Source organism: Mytilus trossulus, chromosome 14 (genome assembly GCF_036588685.1).
Source record: "Mytilus trossulus isolate FHL-02 chromosome 14, PNRI_Mtr1.1.1.hap1, whole genome shotgun sequence".
NCBI classification, from domain to species: domain Eukaryota; kingdom Metazoa; phylum Mollusca; class Bivalvia; order Mytilida; family Mytilidae; genus Mytilus; species Mytilus trossulus.
The window spans coordinates 56,232,223-56,254,701 of record NC_086386.1 but is presented as its reverse complement, the minus strand read 5'-3'; the positions used below and the strand labels follow the sequence as shown (position 1 = coordinate 56,254,701).

Here is a 22,479-nt window from a genome sequence, read left to right as displayed (position 1 = left end):
CTTCTCCTCTGAAACTACTGGGCCAAATTCAACCAAACTTGGCCACAATCATCATTGGGGTATCTAGTTTAAAAAATGTGTGGCGTGACCCGGTCAACCAACCAAGATGGCCGCCACGGCTAAAAATAGAACATAGGGGTAAAATGCAGTTTTTGGCTTATAACTCAAAAACCAAAGCATTTAAAGGAAATTTGACAGGGGTAAAAATGTTTATCAGGTCAAGATCTATCTGCCCTGAAATTTTCAGATGAATCGGTCAACCCGTTGTTGGGTTGCTGCCCCTGAATTGGTAATTTTTGTGGAAATTTTGCAGTTTTTGGTTATTATCTTGAATATTATTATAGATAGAGATAAACTGTAAACAGCAATAATGTTAAGTAAAGTAGGATTTACAAATAAGTCAACATGACCGAAATGGTCAGTTGACCCGTTTAGGAGTTATTGCCCTTTATAGTCAATTTTTAACCATTTTTCGTAAATCTTAGTTATCTTTTACAAAAAATCTTCTCCTCTGAAACTACTGGGCCAAATTAATCCAGACTTGGCAATCATCATCTTTGGGGTATCTTGTTTTAAAAATGTGTCCGATGACCCGACTATCAAATCAAGATGGCCGCCACAGCTAAAAATAGAACATAGGGGTAAAATGCAGTTTTTGGCTTATAACTCAAAAACCAAAGCATTTAGAGCAAATCCAACACGGGGTAAAATTAATCAGATCAAGATCCATCTGCCCTATAATTTTCAGTTAAATTTGACAACTGCCCCTGAATCGGTAATTTTAAGGAAATTTTGCTGTTTTTGGTTATTATCTTAAATTTTATTATAGATAGAGATAAACTGTAAACAGCAATTATGTTCAGCAAAGTAAGATTTACAAATAAGTCAACATGACCGAAATTGTCAATTGACCCCCTAAGGAGTTATTGTCCTTTATAGTCAATTTTTAACAATTTTCATAAAATTTGTAAATTTTTATTAACATTTTCCACTGAAACTACTGGGCCAAGTTCATTATAGATAGAGATAAATGTAAGCAGCAAGACTAGTAAAGTAAGATTTACAAACACATCACCATCACCAAAACACAATTTTGTCATGAATCCATCTGCTTCATTCACATAGACCAAGGTGAGCGACACAGGCTCTTTGGAGCCTCTAGTTTACTGAAACTTATTTCAGCAATAACTTTGCATTGCCTAAATGTTAAGCTGTTATTTTCACTGTGTTGAAGTTTTGAAACTTCTAGGAGTAAACCTGTAAGCAAGATTTTCTTTTTGCATTATTTTGATTCATGATACTGATCGCCTCTGAAAATTTTTACAAAAGGGGATATTTATATATTTTTCAAGAAAAAATATAAATATTACAAATTAGAGATTTGAGATTTTAAAACATATTATAAAGTTTTTTCACAAATTTTTAATGTGCTTCCTATACAAATGTTCACCTGTTTTGAAAGAATTCAATCAGTAATATTTCAACAAGCAAAGCATGTATATAACATAGCCCATTTAAAACTGTAATTTGACCTCAAAATATAATATGACAGAAAAAATAACAACTTGTTCATAGTGCTCCTGTTTTATTGATTTATAAAAATCTTTTATTGCATTGAGACTTTCTTTTCTCTCCAAAACAAGTCTTCAAAATGGAATGCTCCATTGCTTAAACCTTTGTGTGATCTTGATTTGTAACATATTCAAAACTAAGCCGGTTTGTCTTTCCACAACAAGTCTGCTGGAATGGAAGGTGACATTGTTAAAATCTTTGGAATATCCTCTTCTGTCGTAACATTTGGGATTCTTTTTCGGCTGACTACATTTTCAACAAGACTTTTCTTATATTCCGTCCACTTCCTGTTTGCTTCAAACTTAAGATACAGATTTTGATTAGAGGGTATTTTTTCCTCATTCTTGTTCTTCATCTCGTCCAGTTGATCCATCATTAGATTTATTGCAAAGAATGCAGAGTTGATCACCAAGCATTCTACTTTACCATTTGTAATGATATAAGTATCCTGAAGATTTTCACCTGCGGATAAAAAAATTAGATAAGTGTCTGGCTGTTAGTATATATACTGTCAAGTAACTTTATTGTTTGAACTAATAGTAATACATTCGCATAACATCACCAAAATAATCATCAGGATTTAGAGACAGGAATATTGTATATAATTTGATTTGTACTATAAACTCACTATCATATTATGTACTTATAGTAATAAATTCACATACCAACACCAAAATAGTAATCAGGATATATAGGTATATAGATATAAAAAGATGTGGTATGAGTGTCAACGAGACAACTCTCCATCTAAGACACAATTTGTAAAAGTAAACCATTGTATGTTTCAGCATTTAACACCGAGCCTTTGCTCCCTCTGCACAGCAAGCTATAAAGGTCCCAAAAATAACTAATGTAGTGCCTATTGGATCTGCATACGAGTTGCTAGGATAGAGAGACATGACTATATATCTAGCTTACTTAGTACAGAAATTTTTGAGCTGCAAATACAGTCCTTTATGTCCATTTGTTATGATTACAAACTATTATAGTATGTACCAATACTGATAAATTAACATACCAACACCAAAATAGTCACCAGGATAGAGAGACATGACTGTCAGCATGTGGTTTTCTGTTCTACATATCCTAGTGTGTTTTCCATATGGTTTGTTCAGAAATTCAGAATGATCTTTTTTGTTATCTGACAAAAACAGGGACGGTCGCAGGTAAGGGGACTGAGTCCTGAGCAGTGATATTTTCTTTATCATGTCACATTTTCCTTTTCTGATAAAGTAAACAGCTTCTGTCAACTGTGTCTTGTCTCCAAATATAACCTAAAAAAATACAACACGTTTAAAAATTTCAATGAAAAATATCAATATTTTTCAATTACTTTCAAGACTGTTCGTAGCAAGTTATCGCAATTAGTGTTATCACATGACAATTTTTTTATCGCGGGATTTGTACTTGCAAGATCCATGTGACAGGTGCTACATTTGTAGCAGGAATTTGAATTTCTTAATCTGCATACATTTGCATTCATTCCCAAGTGACCAGGCTCCTGATTCACAATCGATAGTTTTCTTTCCAGGAACCAGTTAAATTTCCCCTTGACATCCTCCGGCGAATCTGTATTTCTGTTGCGTAGATGATTTATTGTACTATAAAGTTGAACTCATGTATTTCAGTATTTCTGTATTGAAAACATATATATTGAGCAAAAAACTAAAGGCTCCGAAGAGCTTGTGTCGCTCACCTGAATCTATTTTTGGTTTCATTCCATTTAGTGATTCTCAACATGCAGACATGTGTATGTATTGTCCATAGGGTCCTATCATACGAAGTCCCCCGCATGGTGGCAATCTTAGATGATGGATCGGCTAACGACATAGTAACAACACTAAGTCAGGCTCGTATTAGGAATAATCATGCTATGTTTGGTTTCATTCAATTTAGTGGTTCTTTGGAAGACGTTCAAATTATAAAAAGTGAACGACGACGACGGACGATGGACTCCAAGTGATGATTATAGCTAGCTCACTTGGACCTTCGGGCAAGATAAGTTAAACTTTAAGACTTACATGTATAAGACTTGAATGGCTAAAAAGGCTCATCATAGATACTAGGATTAATTTTGTTTACACCAGATCGACGCGCGTTAGTGTTACGTACTATAAAATACATGCATGCTATATAGATAGACATATTTTTCAAAAAATTACTTGTCTTATGCATATTTCAGAATTGTAAATTGCTATAATGAATAATCATGGTATAGTGTGCTCCGTACTTTAATTTCCCGAGCCGATAGCTTTCAATTTGCAGCGACCTTAACCACGAAACCTCTCGTTGGTACTTCGGCAACCACACAGCGTAACTACATGCATGTCTGAAGGGAAATCCGTGATCGGAAAGTCATGTTTATACGGTCAATGCAATTTGACTGTGTAAATAACCTTCGGGAGTGGGATGGGGTGGGCTTCCTAAACACAATGTGATAGAACGTGCTGCTTGGATTGGTTACCTTTTCATCAGAAATATATACGGAAAGTCATGAAATAATCGGTTAACAAAGTTAACGTGGAAATAAGATTGTGTTTATTGATTCTGAAAGCTCATCAAATAATTTAATAATTTCACTGTTAGAAAATCATTGCATTTTTGCATATCTATCAGCTCACTTCAGTTTTATTCACGTCCTCTATGATTCTTTTTATTGACGGTAAACTTCAGCAATAGAATACGAAAGTTTATAAATCTTCATCTTCATGTAGAAAAATACACATTTAGTTGTGTTTTATATCTACATGTTCTGAAGGATTTGTATTCGCACTTTACATGCATGATATACATTGTCGGATACCGTTAGCGTCAAATTAGTTAAAATTTTACTGTGATTTGTCAAAATATCCTTATCATGATTCGTCAGAGGTCTAAGGTAATTATTTTAGGCGTCATTTTTGGAGAGAAAAAATTACGTGAAGCGTCAAATTCAGCCGCAAAAAAAATATCATCTAAAAGTTCACATTGTTTCGGCATACACCAAAAATTACTGTTGAATTGGCCAGCAACAATTTTTACCGTTATTTATCATGAACTTGAGGTACCCCAAATACTACCCTCGTTCATTGTCTCCGACAAATTGTCTTTATACAAGGCTGAGAAACAAGTTGAAATATATCCTGTTTTTGAATCGGGTACTAATCAAATGTATATGTAGAGACAATGTATGATTATTCTTTATATACTGGAACTCCTACAACCGTTCCAAATGAAATATTTCTAAAGGGTAAAAATCATTATTTTGTGCAAACTACGTAAAAATTCCGTGAACCTGTACCGTTGTAATGACTTCATAAATAAAACTAAGGAAACGCATTGTCAACGTCATAAACAAGTCGATAATATACGGTCAGTGACTGTTTTAATATACGGTAAGTGATTGTATATACGCTCAATGCAATTTGACTGTGTAAATAACCTTCCGATGTGGGGTGGGGTGGGCTACTTCCTATATCCAAGGTGATAGAACGCTTGAATAGGTTACCCTTCCATGAAGTTGAAATATGTTAGTAGGTCGGGGAAACTAGAAATATACGATAAGGTCAATAATTATCCCCCCCCTTTTTCCCCAACACCCTCATAATGTTCCTATAACTTTAAGTCTGTTAACCTCCCCCCAACCACCCCTTTAGTATTTCTGCGGGTTTTTTAGCGACCAATTTTCTCTCTTTTGACACTTTCAAGTTTGGTATTCAACTTTTACATATTACATTACATGAATCCCAAACAATATGGGAAAACTCTTCAAAGGGAAAATTTGGGATTTTTCCGACGTAGTCGGTAAAGTTTCGGTTTGTGCCCTTTGAACTTAAGGAGGCTTAACTATGGCAACAGAATACGTATGCTCGAAAATCCTTTCTGTGATTGGACAAAATGCTGTCATGATGGGTGATTTGGTTGTGTTTCAAAAACGTCTCGTTAATTATATCGTGATGGAAAGCAAGTGTAAAACTATAAATATTTGAAGTAGATCTTACAAAGATTTATAATTTTTTTTATATAATTGTTTCTCCAATAGCTCTTTGCGTCCATGACAGCTGTTTATTCGGGACAATTATATAATTTTTCATGTAAACTTCGTTGTACGAAGGTACGTGCATTTTAGAACGCACTTACGCATGTGAGATTTCCACGGGGTTTTGGTGAATGTATAGGACCGAGCATACTGAACACAAACAGAGAAAACGTTATTCATATGGAGATTTTAAAATTAAAGATGTCCTGCATCATTAAATCATTGTGCTACTGAAGGTTATCGAAATGATAGTTTTAAACATATACTCAAATTTAAATACGTCGGATTTCTTTTATAAAGACAGTTCTTGTTTTCTTATAATTTAAAAATGTTCATTTGGCCAGAGGCACCCGTATCAATTAAGTATTGAAGTGCCCCAACCTGGGAGCAAATAGCACAGCTGCAGCATATACATCATTTGTACATCATATGCACTGGCATACATAACATTCTTTAACCGTGATTGTTTCATTGGACTTTTAAAATTGAATTTTGCTAAAACTAATTTATATGATAGGGTCCCCCACTGTCTTGGTCCCTTTAGTCCGAACTCCCCGCTATAATATCACAGCATTTCGGTTTGCCATCCAGTTAAATGTAAAACAAGTTTTGCGGCATGTTTAATAAGGCTTACGGTGTTGTCTGGGAAAGACTTCATATCTGACATATCTGTTACGCTCTTCATCTGGTCAATGGAGGCTCCTTCGAAACTTTGTTGGCTCCTAATAAATGTATTTCGTTGCTGCCAGTTCTCTTCATATTGGTGACGTAAAACATTATTAAACTCGTCCTTACTTAGACTTAAAAACTCGCTATCACCTAAAAGATGTAGATAAGAAGAGAGAAAGGGACGAAACAAACGAAAAAATCATTTTAAGGGGGTCACTAAACAAGAAGCAGTAATAAAAGTGTACATTGAGTAAAAGAAAGGCTCATTTATTATTCTATAAATATCAGTAAACGCAAATCAAATTTTATACTGTACGTGTGCATTGTCACTGAATCGTATCAGTATAGATGATCTACTGTTAAAATTACCAAAGTATTTCTTGACCTGTCAAAGTAACTAAATAAAATGACTCAAAACTGCAAATGAAATTAATGCGCAGTCTTTTACCATTTTGAGGTATGGGCGAGCATGTTAGCCAATCAGTAACTCATACTTTTATATATGTTTTATTAACAAATGTATACAGATTTACTTTTACAATTCTTAAATTTTGTATATGTTTTGACAAAGTATACATATTAAGTAACCCTGATTACACTATTCCATGGAGAGAAACATTTACAACTATGATTTTGAGTTCATCTATGGAAAATGTCGAAATCTGGATCATCTCTACCATTCATTATTTATAGTAAGAGAACAGCCCCCCCTCTTTTTTTTACTACCCCAGATGATAAGGGAGAGACTGTTCTAATCCATTAAAAGATCCCCGTTATTAGAGTTATTTACCTTTGCAAACTGCCGTATAGTTTCTTTTCATGTCTCTAATGAGAGCAAGTTCTCCAAAGGTAGCACCGGATTTGACATCTTTTAGATGAATAACATGTTTGATGCCTGAAAGAATAAAGACATTACGCGAGAGACCGTGTATCATAAATGTACCTGCTCTTTGATACGGTTGTTGACACATTTCCCATCTCAACTTTAATTTACTTTAAATACTAAGTCAGTGGCCCGAAACACAGTTTCTTGATATTTGGCAAGCGCTCAAGATTTTTCAGCAGCAAATTAGTCATGAGTTGTTAGTAGCGCGTGTGTGCTTTTTGGATCTGTCAGCCTACATTTACCTATACCCCCTGTTTTTTTTTATAATTTGGTTTACGATCATGGGTATTCTAAGCATGCACGAAAACACGTACATCTTGTTTTCTTGATTTACTTTTATATAAAAGTGTTCCGTTCTTCGAAAAACTACACCCAATATTTGATGGCTCTTAATATGTGTACCTTAAATGCAATACAAGTATTATGTTGGTGTGTTTATCTGATAAAAGGTGCGTCGGAAGCCTGCATATGAAAGTTGAAAAGTGTTACTTAAATTGAAAACTTAAACGTGTTAGGAACAAATTAACTTTAAAAGTTATGGTTTTTTCCTTTAAAATATTCTGATTACTGATTTGGTGAAAAAAATATTGTGGTCTAGAAGATGAAAAATTTTTTATTCTAAATCCTTATTTTTCCCAAATTTTATAGTGGTGCTACATTTTGAAAAAAAATAATTTGGTCGATAGCGTCGGAAAACGACAAAACATGTTCCCGCTTTCGGCGCAAAAAATATCTGACTATAACCCCCCTTTTTTAAAGTTTAATAAGACAGTTGTCCCCTTACAGTTCCATGCAATATATGTTAAAACGTACCACTCCTAGGATCTATATCGGTCGTCTGCAAACTTACACACCCAGAAACAACAAAATACATCCGGGTTCCGATGTCTCCCTGCTTTATGATAATTCTCTGGTCTTCAAAGCGGTCATACCATAACATTCTGGCCAGATCTGCTTTTATCGACTTGGGATACTTGTGAAAGAAGGGGAGACGATCCATAACTTCCTGAAAAAAGACCAAGGAAAATTAACTGTTATAAGTCATAAGATTTTTTACTTTTAAAGTATGTTTTTTTTAAATGCCCATTATCAAATGTCTCATGCAAACTCAGACATACCCAAGGGACATTCAAATTCTGAAGTTGAAAATAAACCGACAAAGCAATGGATGATTGCTTTTAGTTCTGTGTAAAGATGCTTTAATGAAATGGATGACATGCATTGACTGTCGTTTAAAACCACGAAATAGAATTGTGTGTCATGCACGCTTATTGGTATAAACCCTACTTCGGACTCCTATCAGAAAAGCCTAGAATCTTATCAGTGAAAACAGTGACTCTTTTTCACGAAGAATCTCACGATTAGATATTAAAATTGAACATAAGTTATACTGGAATGATCAGTAACATGTTAAATGACTTACGAGTATATTTACATTTCAGCTATTTGTGAAAGGAGTCCAAGGATCCCAAACTGAGGCTTGTAGGCCCTAATGTTCAAACTGGGCTACTCCAACAATAAAACTTTTACGTGATTGAGCCGTGCTATCCCCTTATGACTATATACCTCAAGAGTTCTGATGTCTCTTTCTGTACGCTGGTGAACCATTTTCCATAAGGCATCCCTAGCTCTATGAGAGAGTCCACCGTATGAAGTTGTCGCACTTCTGAAATAGCTGACATCAAAATCTAATACATTACTTTTGTGGCCCTTTTCGTCTTCTTTCTTTACCGAACTAATCTCCTCTCTTGTTTGCATTTTCATTTTTGCCTTCACAGCATTGAGAAGACGAGACACACATATAAATTTATTCGTAAACCGTCGAAACCTTTCCAAAACAACCGCCTACAAAAAATTAACATAAATGAATAAAAACTTGTTCTTTCGAATTCATTTATATCTTCGTTCATCCATTCGCTATATATTCACTCGAAGCTCTCCGAAATACAATACTTGTATATCATTTAAAACAAACGTGTGCAATGTGGTGTCAAAAATAAATCGAAATGATTTCTTTTTGGTTCAGTTGAAAAGCCCGGGTCCAGGAATTTGAGAAAGAAAGTGAGGCGGTGAACGTTTGAAGTAAATTAAATACTTGTTACATAAAATTATATGCATTTATCATGTAGCTCCGTAAGGGGTCTGAAAAAGTAATGAAATCTGAATGATTGCTGATTCGTCTGGTCAAAATTGAGCCATTAATTAGACTGTTTGTTTTCTTATGTAAAATCGGGTATCTAATTAAAAAAACGGTGTCCAAGCCTCAATTGCTTATTAATAATGATCTGACAACGCCAAGTTTGTTCTAGTTTTCTGGTGTCGAGACTTTTCGGTATCCTTTGGTGTTGTCGGATTAATACACACGTTTAATCATTTGAAGGTTGAAATTTCATTGGCTGACACGAAATCTGTATGATAAAAGGATTCAATTCTTACCTTTCTGTCGTCTGCAACAGAGACATTAGTTGAACTTGGAACTCCGCCTGGAAACCTGCGACTGACAGTTCGGGATAATAACTGAAAAGAGCATTTTGAAAACGTGTTAATAGGTTGTGGGTTGGCCAGAATAGAGAACAACGGTGCATTACATTTGCGCGCACAAATCCTTACATTTGCACCGATAAATACAGGTAGAATGATATTCATGTATTTATTTAACTATTTTTCTAGCGCGACAAGTGCGCCAGTCCTATTATAACTAAGCACACGCAATTAGTCCTGGAATTAGATACAGCCGATACAAATGTAAAAATATAGTAAATGTTAAAGAACAAATACTAAAAGTACCGATTATACATGTCGTAACGTTGTAAACTACTCGTTGTAGTGAGAATGAAATGAATCTGGGTCTTTAAAGCAGAAACGACCCCCCCCCCCCCCCCCCCAGCTTTCCACAATTTGTTTCTGTTAAGCGAAACTCCATGTGAGTGACCTGACGCAACTTTTCGAATTGACTTTGCACATTTATTCAGTAATCGCTATTCAGTAAAATTATGAAAGAGAATACTTCTTACTCTGCAATATTCGCAACTAATTTACATGTATACATGGCTAAAGCTATTACGAGTTTAATGTTATCATGGATAACTGTTTTTAAAAATAAAAAAATAGATTCAATATGCAATAAATACAATTTTAAAGTTGTTCGCTTGTCATGTTTGGGAATTTTTGTCAGATTTTTAGAATCCTCTGGTTTTACCCATTTGAATTCCTTAAAAATTTTGCCACTTGACCCCCTTTTTTCTTTTTATAAATCTTTTGCATGTATTATAAGCCATTTGTAAAGTCTTATAAGGTAAAATCTTATTTAAGGGAGACAGATTTATAAAAAAAAAATCAAACTTGTTTCCGAATCCCATATTTGAACTTTATGTAACATTGTAATATTTGTCTTGACATTTTTCATTAATAAATACTGTTTAAACTAAAATCTTTTTTTTATTTTTTAATAGTGTTTAAGACATTTAACTTTTCAATAATAAAGCTATGAAAAATCAAGAGAGAACAGTTTTCCGTCCAAATTTCAATGGCTAATATCTCGAAAACAAGCGCATTGAGCTCTATACATATGTTTTTGCTTTTTTATTCCTTGAGTATTCCCTATCAAACAATATATACTAGTTGTATGAAAAGCTATTTATTTTGAAAATGAGTCGCGAACTTCCATAATTTGCAAATTGAATATTTTCTAAATTCATTTTAGATATAGTCATATTCAATCTAATTAAAAACCGATCTCTCATGCTCCCGTTTTCTGATATGTCGCGTGGGAGCGACATATCAGAAAACGGGAGCATGAGAGATCGGTTTTATATTAGATTGAGTCATATTTAAAATAAATTTTCTTTATTTTACTTGTGTTACCTGCAAAAAAAATGCGCGCAAATGTAAACAAAAGCTGCGAGCAAATGTTTTTTTTAATACCCAAATATAAAAATAAGTTAATAAAACACGACACTGGCTTTTCTATTTAAATCGAGATTGATGGAACGATTTTATTTTTTAGTGATTGCAGATCTTGAGCGTTTTGCATTATGCATTCCATATTTCCCTCCCATAGACAAATATACTGTCTTTATTTTATTTTATCCTTGTGAAAATATGTCAACTTTATTTTTAACCCACAATAAAGTCCCCCCTTAACATTCTGGATGCACGACTACGTCTGATGAAGGATATAAATTTCCCCTGCAGTACCCTTTTTATTCTTTACAAATAGATTTACCGTAGAGGATTTTCCCGTGCGTAAGATGGAAGAAGGTGTCGTTGAAAGATTAATACGGCTCAGACGCGATTTGTTTCTTTTCAATCCCAACGATAATGGAGCTAGCTCAAGTTTATGCGATGGTTTATGAGTGTTTATTTCACTTCGCGATGGCCTCAGTGCTAAAGGAGATGTTGTCGGAGACCACAATGCAAAAGATGAGTGTGCTCTTGTTTCGTCAGCTATTGTTGGTGGTTCATTGGCAAATGGAGAATTCGATCTTTTAACGTATTCATTTACAGAATTGGTGTCTATGGTGAAAGTCACGGGAATTTGAGAAAATAATGTTGAAGGGGGTCTAGACATAGAACCGGGTGGCGGCGTCTCTGTAGATATCTGTATGGTTATTGGTGAAGTACATGTACGATTTAGTTCTCTGAAAGGAATATCTGTTGAAATTTGAAAAGATGCCCTTGGTAATCTCATTGATTCTAACGTTCCTTCCGAACTTGATCTGTCTTCCTCTGATATGCATTCAGTTCCGGATGGCATTTTGATTTTCTTGCGTCTATCTTTGTTTCCTACCACTTTACTCATTCCTGGTTTAAAATATTCACTTTTGTCATATTCATAAAATGTTTTTTCTGCCTTTGCTATTGTATTAACATTCGATTTTTCTATCTGAAACCTCTTTGGTAATTTCAGCGGATCAAACCTGGACTTAGTTCCCATCTTTGTTGAACAGACCTTCTTTGATATCTTTGTTTTTGTTGTATCGGTAAATTGCAAGAAACTAAGGTCGGATCCTTTAAATTTATCTAATTTTCCCTGAATATGAAATCCACCCAAATTATTCTCTTTAGGTTCGTCACACATCAGTGAAATGGCATCCATACTGCAGACACTGCTTTTGAATGAACTTCTATTGTGCGAACTTCTGTTGTTCATTTCTCTAAAAATTGATGCGCTATCTCTGTATTTTCGTGTTGAATCTGATTGGAAATCCATGGTATGCCGACTGATAGAATCCTCCCTGCCTTTGCTACTTTTGGTGGACTTTCTTGGGGATTTTGTGTCTCCTTTCTCCTTCTTCTTGTGATCGATTTCCCTTGTTCTATTATCGAAAGATTTCTTCTGAATTTCCACATCCTTTTTATGTTTCAACGGTCTCAATCTTGAAGGAACTGCATTTTTTTCTTTTTTCTGTGTCTCATCTTTTTTATACTCTATCCTTTTAAAATTTGCAGTTCCATATTGGTCATAAAGGCGAGTGATTCCAGCAGTTTGACAACTTTCAATCCAGTCTGTGATTCTTTCCTCTGCTTTGATCTTTACTTTATCTAATTTATCTTTTGTTAGATCCATCTAATTGCCGGCTTCAGGCATCACAACACGTGTGGTATCCATGTGCTATTGTTTACGTTTTGTGTCAGAGGTCAACGCCATGCGCAGTCAGTCTTTGCTACAATTTCGTCAACTTCCGACATAAGAAAACACGAGGAACGAAGGTTAACATGTTAATATAGTTATGATAAGCTAGTTTTATATACATGTGGAGTCAAAGTTTAACCAAAAAAATAGTAAATATGTAAACTTACACCTGACCTGATTGAGATCTTCAAATAACGACACCTAGTCCAATATGATTTTCCTATTTCTTCCTATTTATCTGTTAATGACGTCTGGCAAGGGGTTTTTTCCTACTTGCAAGTCTATTTTATTTATTTTTCTGGGACGCCTTCTCACTTCCAAGGCTATCTTAATTTTTTTCTGGGACGTATTGCCAGACCTCGTAATTATTTAGACTAGGTTTGCTTTGCAGTCCAAATAATTTTGACATCTTGTAAGGCCATTTTATTTATTTTTTATATTTTTAAAAAGGCACCTTTTAAAAATAGCCTTACAAGATGTCATTATTATATAGAAGCTTCTCAGAAACAAATTAAAATAGCCATGCAAGATGTCATAACTATTTGAACTAGGGTTGTCTAACTTTGAACACCTGATCACAAGGTTAGCAAAAAAAGTGGACAGTACTACTACTAGAAGGGAGTATCAGGAGAATTCATCCTGAGTTCTTTCACCTGACTTTTAAAAAAGAAATATCTATATTTAGGTTCCACTTTAGTCAAAATATAGGACACTACATAAACATCTAAACTTTGCCTGTATTTTCCCACACGGTATCAGGTCCGTTCTCGCCCAATATACTTTCGCACCCTACACGTTCGCACCTTTCACGTTCGCACCCAAGGTCTGTTCGCACTCTACACATTCGCACCCAATTTTAATTCAAATCAAGTTGAATAATTGGAAAATCATGATTGTTGTTTTTCAAATAGTTTCGTGTAAATATACTGAATGTATTTATAGCTTGTTATGAGTAAAAGATTGAAGATTTTAAATGAAAAACACGAAAGATAATTGTTTTTAACAGCTTGGTCCCTTTGATCTGAAACAATGAAAAAATCATATATAGCAAAACACTATTGTAACCAAAACATCAAACATGATAAAACTTATTCAACACACAAACAAAAAACATAGTGAATTAAACAAAGTTATAGCAATACACTCACCAAAACATGATTAGGAGTTATTCAACACAAAATAAAACGTTGACAGAATCCCACTTTATTAGAAAGAAATACTAATTTTTTTTAACAATACACTGTATAAAACATGATTAAGATATTTATTCAACACAAAAAAAAATACTGTCTCACTTTATTTTGAGACAATGAAAACAATTATACTTATAAGAATACTACTTGTCAAAACTTGATTACAAAATTATCAAACACAAAACCAATAAAATTGGGCGCGAACACGTAGGGTGTGAACAGACTTTGACTGCGAACATGTAGGGTGCGAAAGTGAAAGGGGGCGAATATGAGTGGGTGCGAACGTGAATGGGCGCGAACGGACCACGATTCTTCCCACACTGAGTACAGTCCTCAACTCTGGGAACATTAAATTCTTCATTTAAACATGCTCAACTTTATGGCAAGCCAAAGTGGACAAAAAGAGCTATTTTCTAATTTTAAAAAATCATTTTCTAATATTAAAAAATAAGGTACTTTTTAATATTAGAAAATGATTTTTTAATATTAAAAAATCATTTCTTAATATTAGAAAATCATTTTTTAATATTAGAAAATGATTTTTTAATATTAGAAAATCATTTTTTAATATTAGAAAACCATTTTTTAATATTAGAAAATCATTTTCTAATATTAAAAAGTACCTTATTTTTTAATATTAAAAATGATTTTCTAATATTAAAAAATGATTTTCTAATATTAAAAAATGATTTTCTAATATTAAAAAATGATTTTCTAATATTAAAAAATGATTTTCTAATAGTAGAAAATGATTTTTTAATATTAGAAAATGATTTATTAATATTAGAAAATGAATTTCTAATATAAGAAATTACTTTTGATTTTGTAATATTAGAAAATGATTTTCTAATATTAGAAAATGATTTTCTAATATCAGAAAATGATTTTCTAATATTAAAAAATGATTTTCTAATATTAAAAAATGAATTTCTAATATTAAAAAATCATTTATTAATATAAGAAAATGGATTTCTAATATAAGAAATTAGTTTTGATTCTCATTTTCTAATATTAATAAATAGACTTTTTCTTTTTTAATATTAGAAAATGATTTTTTAATATTAGAAAATGATTTTCTAATATTAGAAAATAGCTCTTTTTGTCCACTTTGGCTTGCCATACAACTTAACATATACACATTGTCAATGATTGTAGTCTCAGTTGTTAAAGTAAACTTAAAATTGTTATGTTGTGGCCAAATCTGTTCTAAGGGTGAACACTTAACTTTCTAAAAAATCTGGAGGCCTATGTAACATGTATGACAATGTATGAGGCGACTTAATTTGATTAAAATTGATATGCAATGTTCTCCCTGGCGAATTTTCAACAAACTTTTACATGCATGTATTTTGTTCAAATAGAAGACAATAAGAACAAAATAATGATTCTTAACTTATTGTGACAAAATTGAACCATGCTCAAAGGATACCCTCTGCTAATAGTGAATTATTTTTTCACAAACAAACAAAAATCACAATTTAATTTGTTATGCATGAATTAGCTAATGACCTCTAAGTTATGTTCCCTTTATAAATTTATATGCAAAATAAAGGGGGGAGGGGGCAGGGGCATCATCTGTGTTCCACACATTCACCATTTATTTTCATATTTATATATATTTACCAATCTTTAACCTATTGTTGACAAATAATACTTCATTCAGTGATTTTTACTTACTTACTAAATCCTCTTCGTGCGTACTTGCACCGCCAAAGTTTACCAGCATGTGACATTGATAAACAATCAACACAGAGCAGTGACTGTGCCTGACAGGGTTCTCCCTAAGGCAAGTCTATCAGGGGGATCTCATTGGGGGGTTCCCATTCCGGATCCCGCTTACTGTTTTGTCAGATTCCCGTATACCGCTTACACTATGAACGTAAACAACTCTCATTTTTTTGTCATTTCCCAGGTTTGGCAAGACCTCATTTCCCGTTTTCACATGTCACGCTTACAAAAAATCAGCAATCCCCTGTCACACTTAGACCCCAAAGAGACCCACTATCAGTCCTGGACTTTGTTAAATACATGTATCTGTCAGGACTCCAAATTTTCTAAACTGGTGTAGAGTCCTAAGATGCATTAAGATTGAAATATTTGGTAGAAACTGAACACATATACATTTGTACATGTATTATCATTTTCATTGATTTTTATAACAAAAGTTTAAAAGTAATCAAAATTTATTGTCATTTCATTGCTCTATTACAAAATGTAGGTCATTGAGACTAAAATAATACATGTAAATAATATTACAAGAAAATATCTTCCACTTACTGTTGGACTCATGATCACCATGGTCAAAAATGATGAGTCCCTAGACTTGCCTTAAAAAATCCTTAGCGAGAGCCATGAGCACTTGGATACCTTATTACTAGTGGTAAACATTTAGTTAAGACTACCTCTGCCATGACTGTCAAAAGTTTCCAAGGGATAATCAACTTATTTGCTGCATCTGCACACAAGAACAAATGTAAATTGACATTTTTTTCCTCTTTTTTTTGTCAAAAATTATTTCACACGCAAAATGCCATGAACACAAGATGAACGTACAAATAAACTATTTGAAGAAAGACATATTCACCTCGAGATTCAATGTATATCCTTTGTACTGCATAGAGACAGGAGCTGTGGTGATGCTTCAGGGACAGATCCAGCCATTTTAAAAAGGGGGGTTTCAAGTATATGCCCCCATTCAAATGCATTGATCGTCCCAAAAAAAGGGGTTCTAACCCCCGTGACACCCCTCCCCCTTTTGGACCCGCCACAGGCCACTGTGCTTACTTTCTTTTTTTTCCACATGTAAATAGGCTAAATTAGCAACAATTTGGTGTCCAGATCTTACATGTAACACACTTTTTATTGTCTTTCAGATAAAACCTTATTAGCCATCAGAATCAAAAAGTGATTTATTAGAACAATGAGCTACGATACAGGATTCGGTGCTTCATCATTTGGAAAGCCACCACCATCATCATTTGGTGCTCCACCACCAGGAGGTCAAGGACAAGTGGATTCAGAAATGAAATCATTCTTAGAAATGGAATCACAGAAGGCACAACTTCAACAACAAATACACAAACTAAATGACGTCTGTTGGGATCTATGTGTCGACAAACCGAGAGAAAAAATGGACGGACGTACAGAAACATGTTTATGTAATTGTGTGGATAGATTCGTAGACACTTTATTATTAGTTGCAGGACGATTTCAGAATTTGATAAATAAACATCAATGAGGATAGATTCTATAAAGATTTTTACACCAAATTCATCATTTAGACTGGAATTTTTTATATTAAAAATGTTTATTTATAGTGAGATGTTTAAAATGTGTTTGCCATACTCTTCATATTATTAAATTACAGTAAAAATACTGTGTTAAAATACTATAAAATTGTCAGCTCAGCAGGAAAGCATACAATGTATATTCCAGTCGTGCCAGAAGCATCAATAAACAAATCTATACAGTTTTAATGATCATAGTTAATAGAAAAATCAATATTTTATTAACTTCAATTTGAAATTTTCACTTACTGAAAATGGAACATATTGACTCCTACAGGTGAAAACAATCAAATAAGTCACCTTCAAATGAACTTTATTCTCACAAAACTACATGTCATAGTTACAGAGAAAATATATATTTACAATATATAATAATCTTCAGACGAAGTCAAAGTGGACCTAAGTTTGCACTCTGTCCGTCTGTCTGTCCATCTATCCATCTGTCAGTGCTGAAAATCAGTTATTCAGACTTTTTTTCTTCATGCTTGAAGAGATTGATTTGATATTTGATTTTAATATTAGTTTATTACGACAAGTTACAGGTCGAATTCTAATTTCACGTTTTAGCCTTTCTCCTTGTTCAGTTGAACTCTTTCCCTAGAATTAAAGTTTGGATGAAATACGTGTACTTATTAATTTATACTAGATTTCTGTTGAAAGGGAAATAACTCAATATTGTTTATGAAGATTTGTAAAAGATATTGTATCAAGATAATTGACACTTTGGATTTTTTCCTTTTCTTTAGTTTCTTTTGTTTACGTTCATAGTGTAAAGTTTTAGTTTCTTTTGTTTACGTTCATAGTGTAAAGTTTTAACGGCAACTTCTTAATATTGTAGAAAATGAAATAATCTGCTTATATTTATTTGGTTGCAGCTAATATACACTATACAGTAGTAACACACATATTCATGTCGTCCTATATATATATGAACTATTAGTCACTGGATGTATAAGTGGCAGGTTTGTTTGTTATTTGATGTAGTTTACACCATGACAAACTATAGATCAAGTTGGAATTTGTATTAATTACAATAAATGTTTAACCGGTAGTGGTCTATGTTTTGCCATGCAATACTCACAGAATGCTTGTTCTATTTTACTAGTATATAGTAGTATCCAATAAAAATTGAAAAGAGTAAAACAGTTTGATCATTCTGTCAGTTCATCGGCTCTTCATGAAGTCTGGTCTGTTAATGTTACCATATCCTGCCAATAACTTTGTTTTGTCTGTCTGCTTGAAATAAGGATCAAATGAGGGTTTCTTATCTGCGAGTTTAGAAAGTCGAGTTGCAAGTTACGAAAGTCCAGTTATGAGTTACAAAAGTCGAGTTGCCAGTTCAGAAAGTCCATTTGTGAGTTACATAAGTCGAGTTGCAAGTTGAGAAAGTGGAGTTGCGAGTTAAGAAAGTCCAGTTGCAAGTTACAAAAGTCGAGTTGTGAGTTACAATAGTCGAGTTGCTAGTTACAAAAGTCGAGTTGCAAGTTACAAAAGTCGAGTTGCAAGTTACGAAAGTCGAGTTGCAAGTTACAAAAGTCGAGTTGCAAGTTACGAAAGTCGAGTTACGAGTTACAAAAGTCGAGTTGCGAGTTACAAAAGTCGAGTTGCAAGTTACGAAGTCGAGTTGCGAGTTAAGAAGGTCGAGTTGCGAGTTACGAAAGTCAAGTTGCGAGTTGTAAAAGTCAAGTTGCGAGTTATGAAAGTCGAGTTACAAGTAACAAAAGTCGAGTTGTGTTTGAGTGTGTTGAGTATATTATGTTTATTTGGTTTTGTGGTAGTTAGTCATTAGTAATAGACATTGTAATAGTTTCTTTCCCTTTTCTTTATAGACTCCTGTAATCATGAACGATGGTTTGGATTTAAGTTGATAAATAAATCATGTATCTACTTGAGAACTCTTTTGAATGATTATTAACTACACTACAGTTTTATCAACTTAAATCATCATGCATAAATATCTCAGGCCCGAACGATTGGATGCCAATCCTGATTCACCTACAGCAGCAAAAGAATGGTTTCACTGGAAACGAACTTTTACGAATTTTCTAACCTCTGCCGGAGAAGAAGTTCCAGACAAACTATTAATGTTGATCAATTTTGTTTCACCACGTATATATGAGTATATTGGTGAATGTGAAACTTACGATACCGCTTTATCACTGTTAGAAGCTGTGTATGTTCGACCAAAAAACGAGGTTCTGGCTAGGCACTTGTTAATAACACGCAGACAACAGACAGGTGAGACACTTGACCAGTTTCTACAAGAGCTTAAAGTATTGGCAAAGGATTGTAACTTTCAACCAGTGACGGCCGATAAATATAAGGAAGAATACACAAGGGACGCGTTTATAAATGGACTTTGCTCACAAATTGTTCGACAGCGTTTGTTGGAAAATAAAACTCTTGACCTTAAGACAATGTTTGATCAGGCGCGAACATTAGATCTAGCTCAACGCAGTAATGAAGTGTATGTTCAACCATATTCTGTGACAGCCGCGATTGGACAAAAACCAGATGAAAGTGTTCCAGATACCACAACAAAACTTCAATTCGTTACTGAAGAAGACAAGATTACAGCAGCTGCTGCACAACGACCCGGAAGTAAACAAAAGTGCTTCTTTTGTGGGAATAATGCTCACGCGAGACGTTTTTGTCCGGCAAAGGATGCCTCTTGTCATAACTGTAGTAAGAAAGGACACTTTTCGAAAGTGTGTAAATCTAATACAACAAGTACTGGGACATCTGCCTCTTGTACTCCTATATTAGCAACTGTAACTGCTGCATCTCCGTAATGTTTAAAGAAAGCAGTCATAAATGTGCGTGTGAATGAACGTCCGTGCAAAGCCTTGATAGACACAGGTAGTTCTGAAAGTTTCATTGATAGACAATTTGCAAAATTAATGTCATTAAATATAAATGACGCTACCGGAAGTGTATCGATGGCAACCAGTGCTCTCAGTAGTCCTATAGTAGGAATTTGCAATGTAAACTTAAACATTGATGGACATTTCTATCGGAATATGCAGTTATCTGTCCTCAATAAACTCTGTTGTGACATTATCTTGGGACAGGACTTCATGAAAAGACACGACAGTATAAAAATAAGTTTCGGTGGAAGCAGACCAGCCGTAGAAATAAATGACTCAAATACAGTTTGTGGTTTAGCTGCTTCAAGTGTTGATCCGCCGGAATTATTTGCCACCTTGACAAGTGAATGCCGACCTATTGCTACAAAATCAAGGAAGTACAGTGCAGTCGATAGAGAATTCATAGAAAAGGGAAAGAAACTATTACAATGTCTATTACTAATGACTAACTACCACAAAACCAAATAAACATAATATACTACATTCACCCCCTCTTAAAGTCAACACAATAGTTCAATTAAAAATTTCAGTTAATCGTCAAAACGTCTCGCGTGAGCATTATTCCCACAAAAGAAGTACTTTTGTTTTCTTCCGGGTCGTTGTGCAGCAGCTGCTGTAATCTTGTCTTCTTCAGTAACGAATTGAAGTTTTGTTGTGGTATCTGGAACACTTTCATCTGGTTTTTGTCCAATCGCGGCTGTCACAGAATATGGTTGAACATACACTTCATTACTGAGTTGAGCTAGATCTAATGTTCGCGCCTGATCAAACATTGTCCTAAGGTCAAGAGTTTATATCAATTTCGGCGAGTCCCCTTTGGCGTTACAAACGGAGTTGCTTGTTTTCAAAGGGTAATTGACCGTCTAGTGGCCGAAAACAAATTAGAAGCAGTATTTGTGTATATCGACAATATCACAATAGGCGGAATGGACCAAACCGAACATGACGAAAACTTACGTCGATTTCTTGATGTTGCCGACAAACATCAGCTAACATTTAATGAGGACAAATGTGTGTACTCTGTCGAGTCAGTTGATCTACTTGGATATACCATCAGTCAAGGTGTTTTACGACCGGACCCTGATCGAATGAAGCCGCTAAAGGAACTCCCTGTGCCCCACAGTCCTAAATCGGTGAAAAGAGCCATGGAAATGTTTTCGTATTATAGTCAATGGATACCAAGATTCTCAGACAAAATCAAACCGTTAGCTAACGCTACTTCTTTTCCGTTAGAATCTATTGCAGTGAAAGCATTCGATGATTTGAAATCCGACCTTGAAAACGCAAGCATAAGTGCAATTGATGAAGCTATTCCTTTTGTCGTAGAAACCGATGCCTCGGATTCTGCAGTAGCCGGAAGTCTCAATCAGGGTGGAAGGCCTGTTGCTTTCTTTTCGAGAACTTTAAATGCTCATGAATTAGGACACTCATCTGTAGAAAAGGAAGCATGTGCCATTATAGATGCGGTTCGCAGATGGAGACACTTACTTAGTGGGAAACATTTCACTCTTGTCACTGATCAGGAAGCAGTTTCTTATATGTTTGATTCAAAGAAGCACGGTAAAGTGAAAAATGACAAAATAATTCGATGGAGAACTGAATTGAGCTGTTACAGCTATGACATAAAATATCGTCCTGGACAAGACAATGCATCAGCCGATTGCTTTTCTCGAGCGTACTGCGCATCCATCAGCTCCGATTCTCTTTCTGAACTACATAGTGCACTTTGCCATCCGGGCATCAATCGACTTCTTCACTTCGTCCGTTCAAAGAACTTACCTTTCTCAGTTGATGACGTCAAGAGAGCAATCAAACAGTGTGAGATTTGTGCAAAAGTAAAACCTCAGTATGCTAAACCGAATGCATCACCTCTTGTGAAAGCTACACAACCATTTGAACGCTTAAGCATTGATTTTAAAGGACCACTGCCGTCTGTTAGTGCAAAGAAGTATATTCTTACCGTTGTTGACGAATACTCAAGATTCCCGTTTGCCTTTCCTTGTTCCGATATGACAAGCGCAACAGTTATTCAGTGTTTACGACAGTTATTTGCTCTTTTTGGTATGCCTGCTTATATTCACTCGGACCGTGGTCAATCTTTCATGAGTGCCGAACTCAAAACTTTTCTACAATCGCATGGAGTAGCTACTAGCAGGAAAACGCCATACAGCCCACAGAGCAATGGGCAATGTGAACGCTATAACGGTATCATCTGGAAAGCCGTGACTCTAGCATTAGTATCTTTGGGAGTTAAAGAGACGCAGTGGGAGAGTGTATTGCCAGATGCACTGCACTCTGTTCGAAGTTTGTTATGTACATCAATAAACTGTACTCCACATGAAAGGTTTTTCA

At 34.5% G+C, this 22,479-nt stretch overlaps 2 protein-coding genes across 3 annotated transcripts; one reads left to right on the top strand and one right to left on the bottom strand.

The window, feature by feature from the left end:
* Positions 1-1,565: 1,565 nt before the first annotated feature.
* On the bottom strand, positions 1,566-12,787 carry LOC134695591 (uncharacterized). 2 transcript variants are annotated; one of them, XM_063556867.1, is made up of 8 exons: positions 11,371-12,786; positions 9,582-9,662; positions 8,712-8,990; positions 7,959-8,151; positions 7,050-7,154; positions 6,225-6,409; positions 2,591-2,846; positions 1,566-2,034 (listed from the first exon to the last, which is right to left on the bottom strand). In XM_063556867.1, the coding sequence occupies exons 1-8, from the start codon at positions 12,712-12,714 to the stop codon at positions 1,709-1,711; spliced, it is 2,769 nt and encodes a 922-aa protein (XP_063412937.1). In that variant the 5' UTR covers positions 12,715-12,786; the 3' UTR covers positions 1,566-1,708. The 2 variants fall into 2 exon arrangements, with proteins under 2 accessions (XP_063412937.1, XP_063412938.1); XM_063556868.1 differs by lacking the exon at positions 7,050-7,154 and having other exon boundaries at positions 11,371-12,787.
* A 4,106-nt stretch (positions 12,788-16,893) lies between these two features.
* Positions 16,894-17,211, top strand: LOC134697905 (mitochondrial import inner membrane translocase subunit Tim8-like). Its single transcript, XM_063560192.1, has one exon. It carries the CDS (start codon positions 16,894-16,896, stop codon positions 17,209-17,211), a length of 318 nt encoding a protein of 105 aa, XP_063416262.1.
* Positions 17,212-22,479: the final 5,268 nt, after the last annotated feature.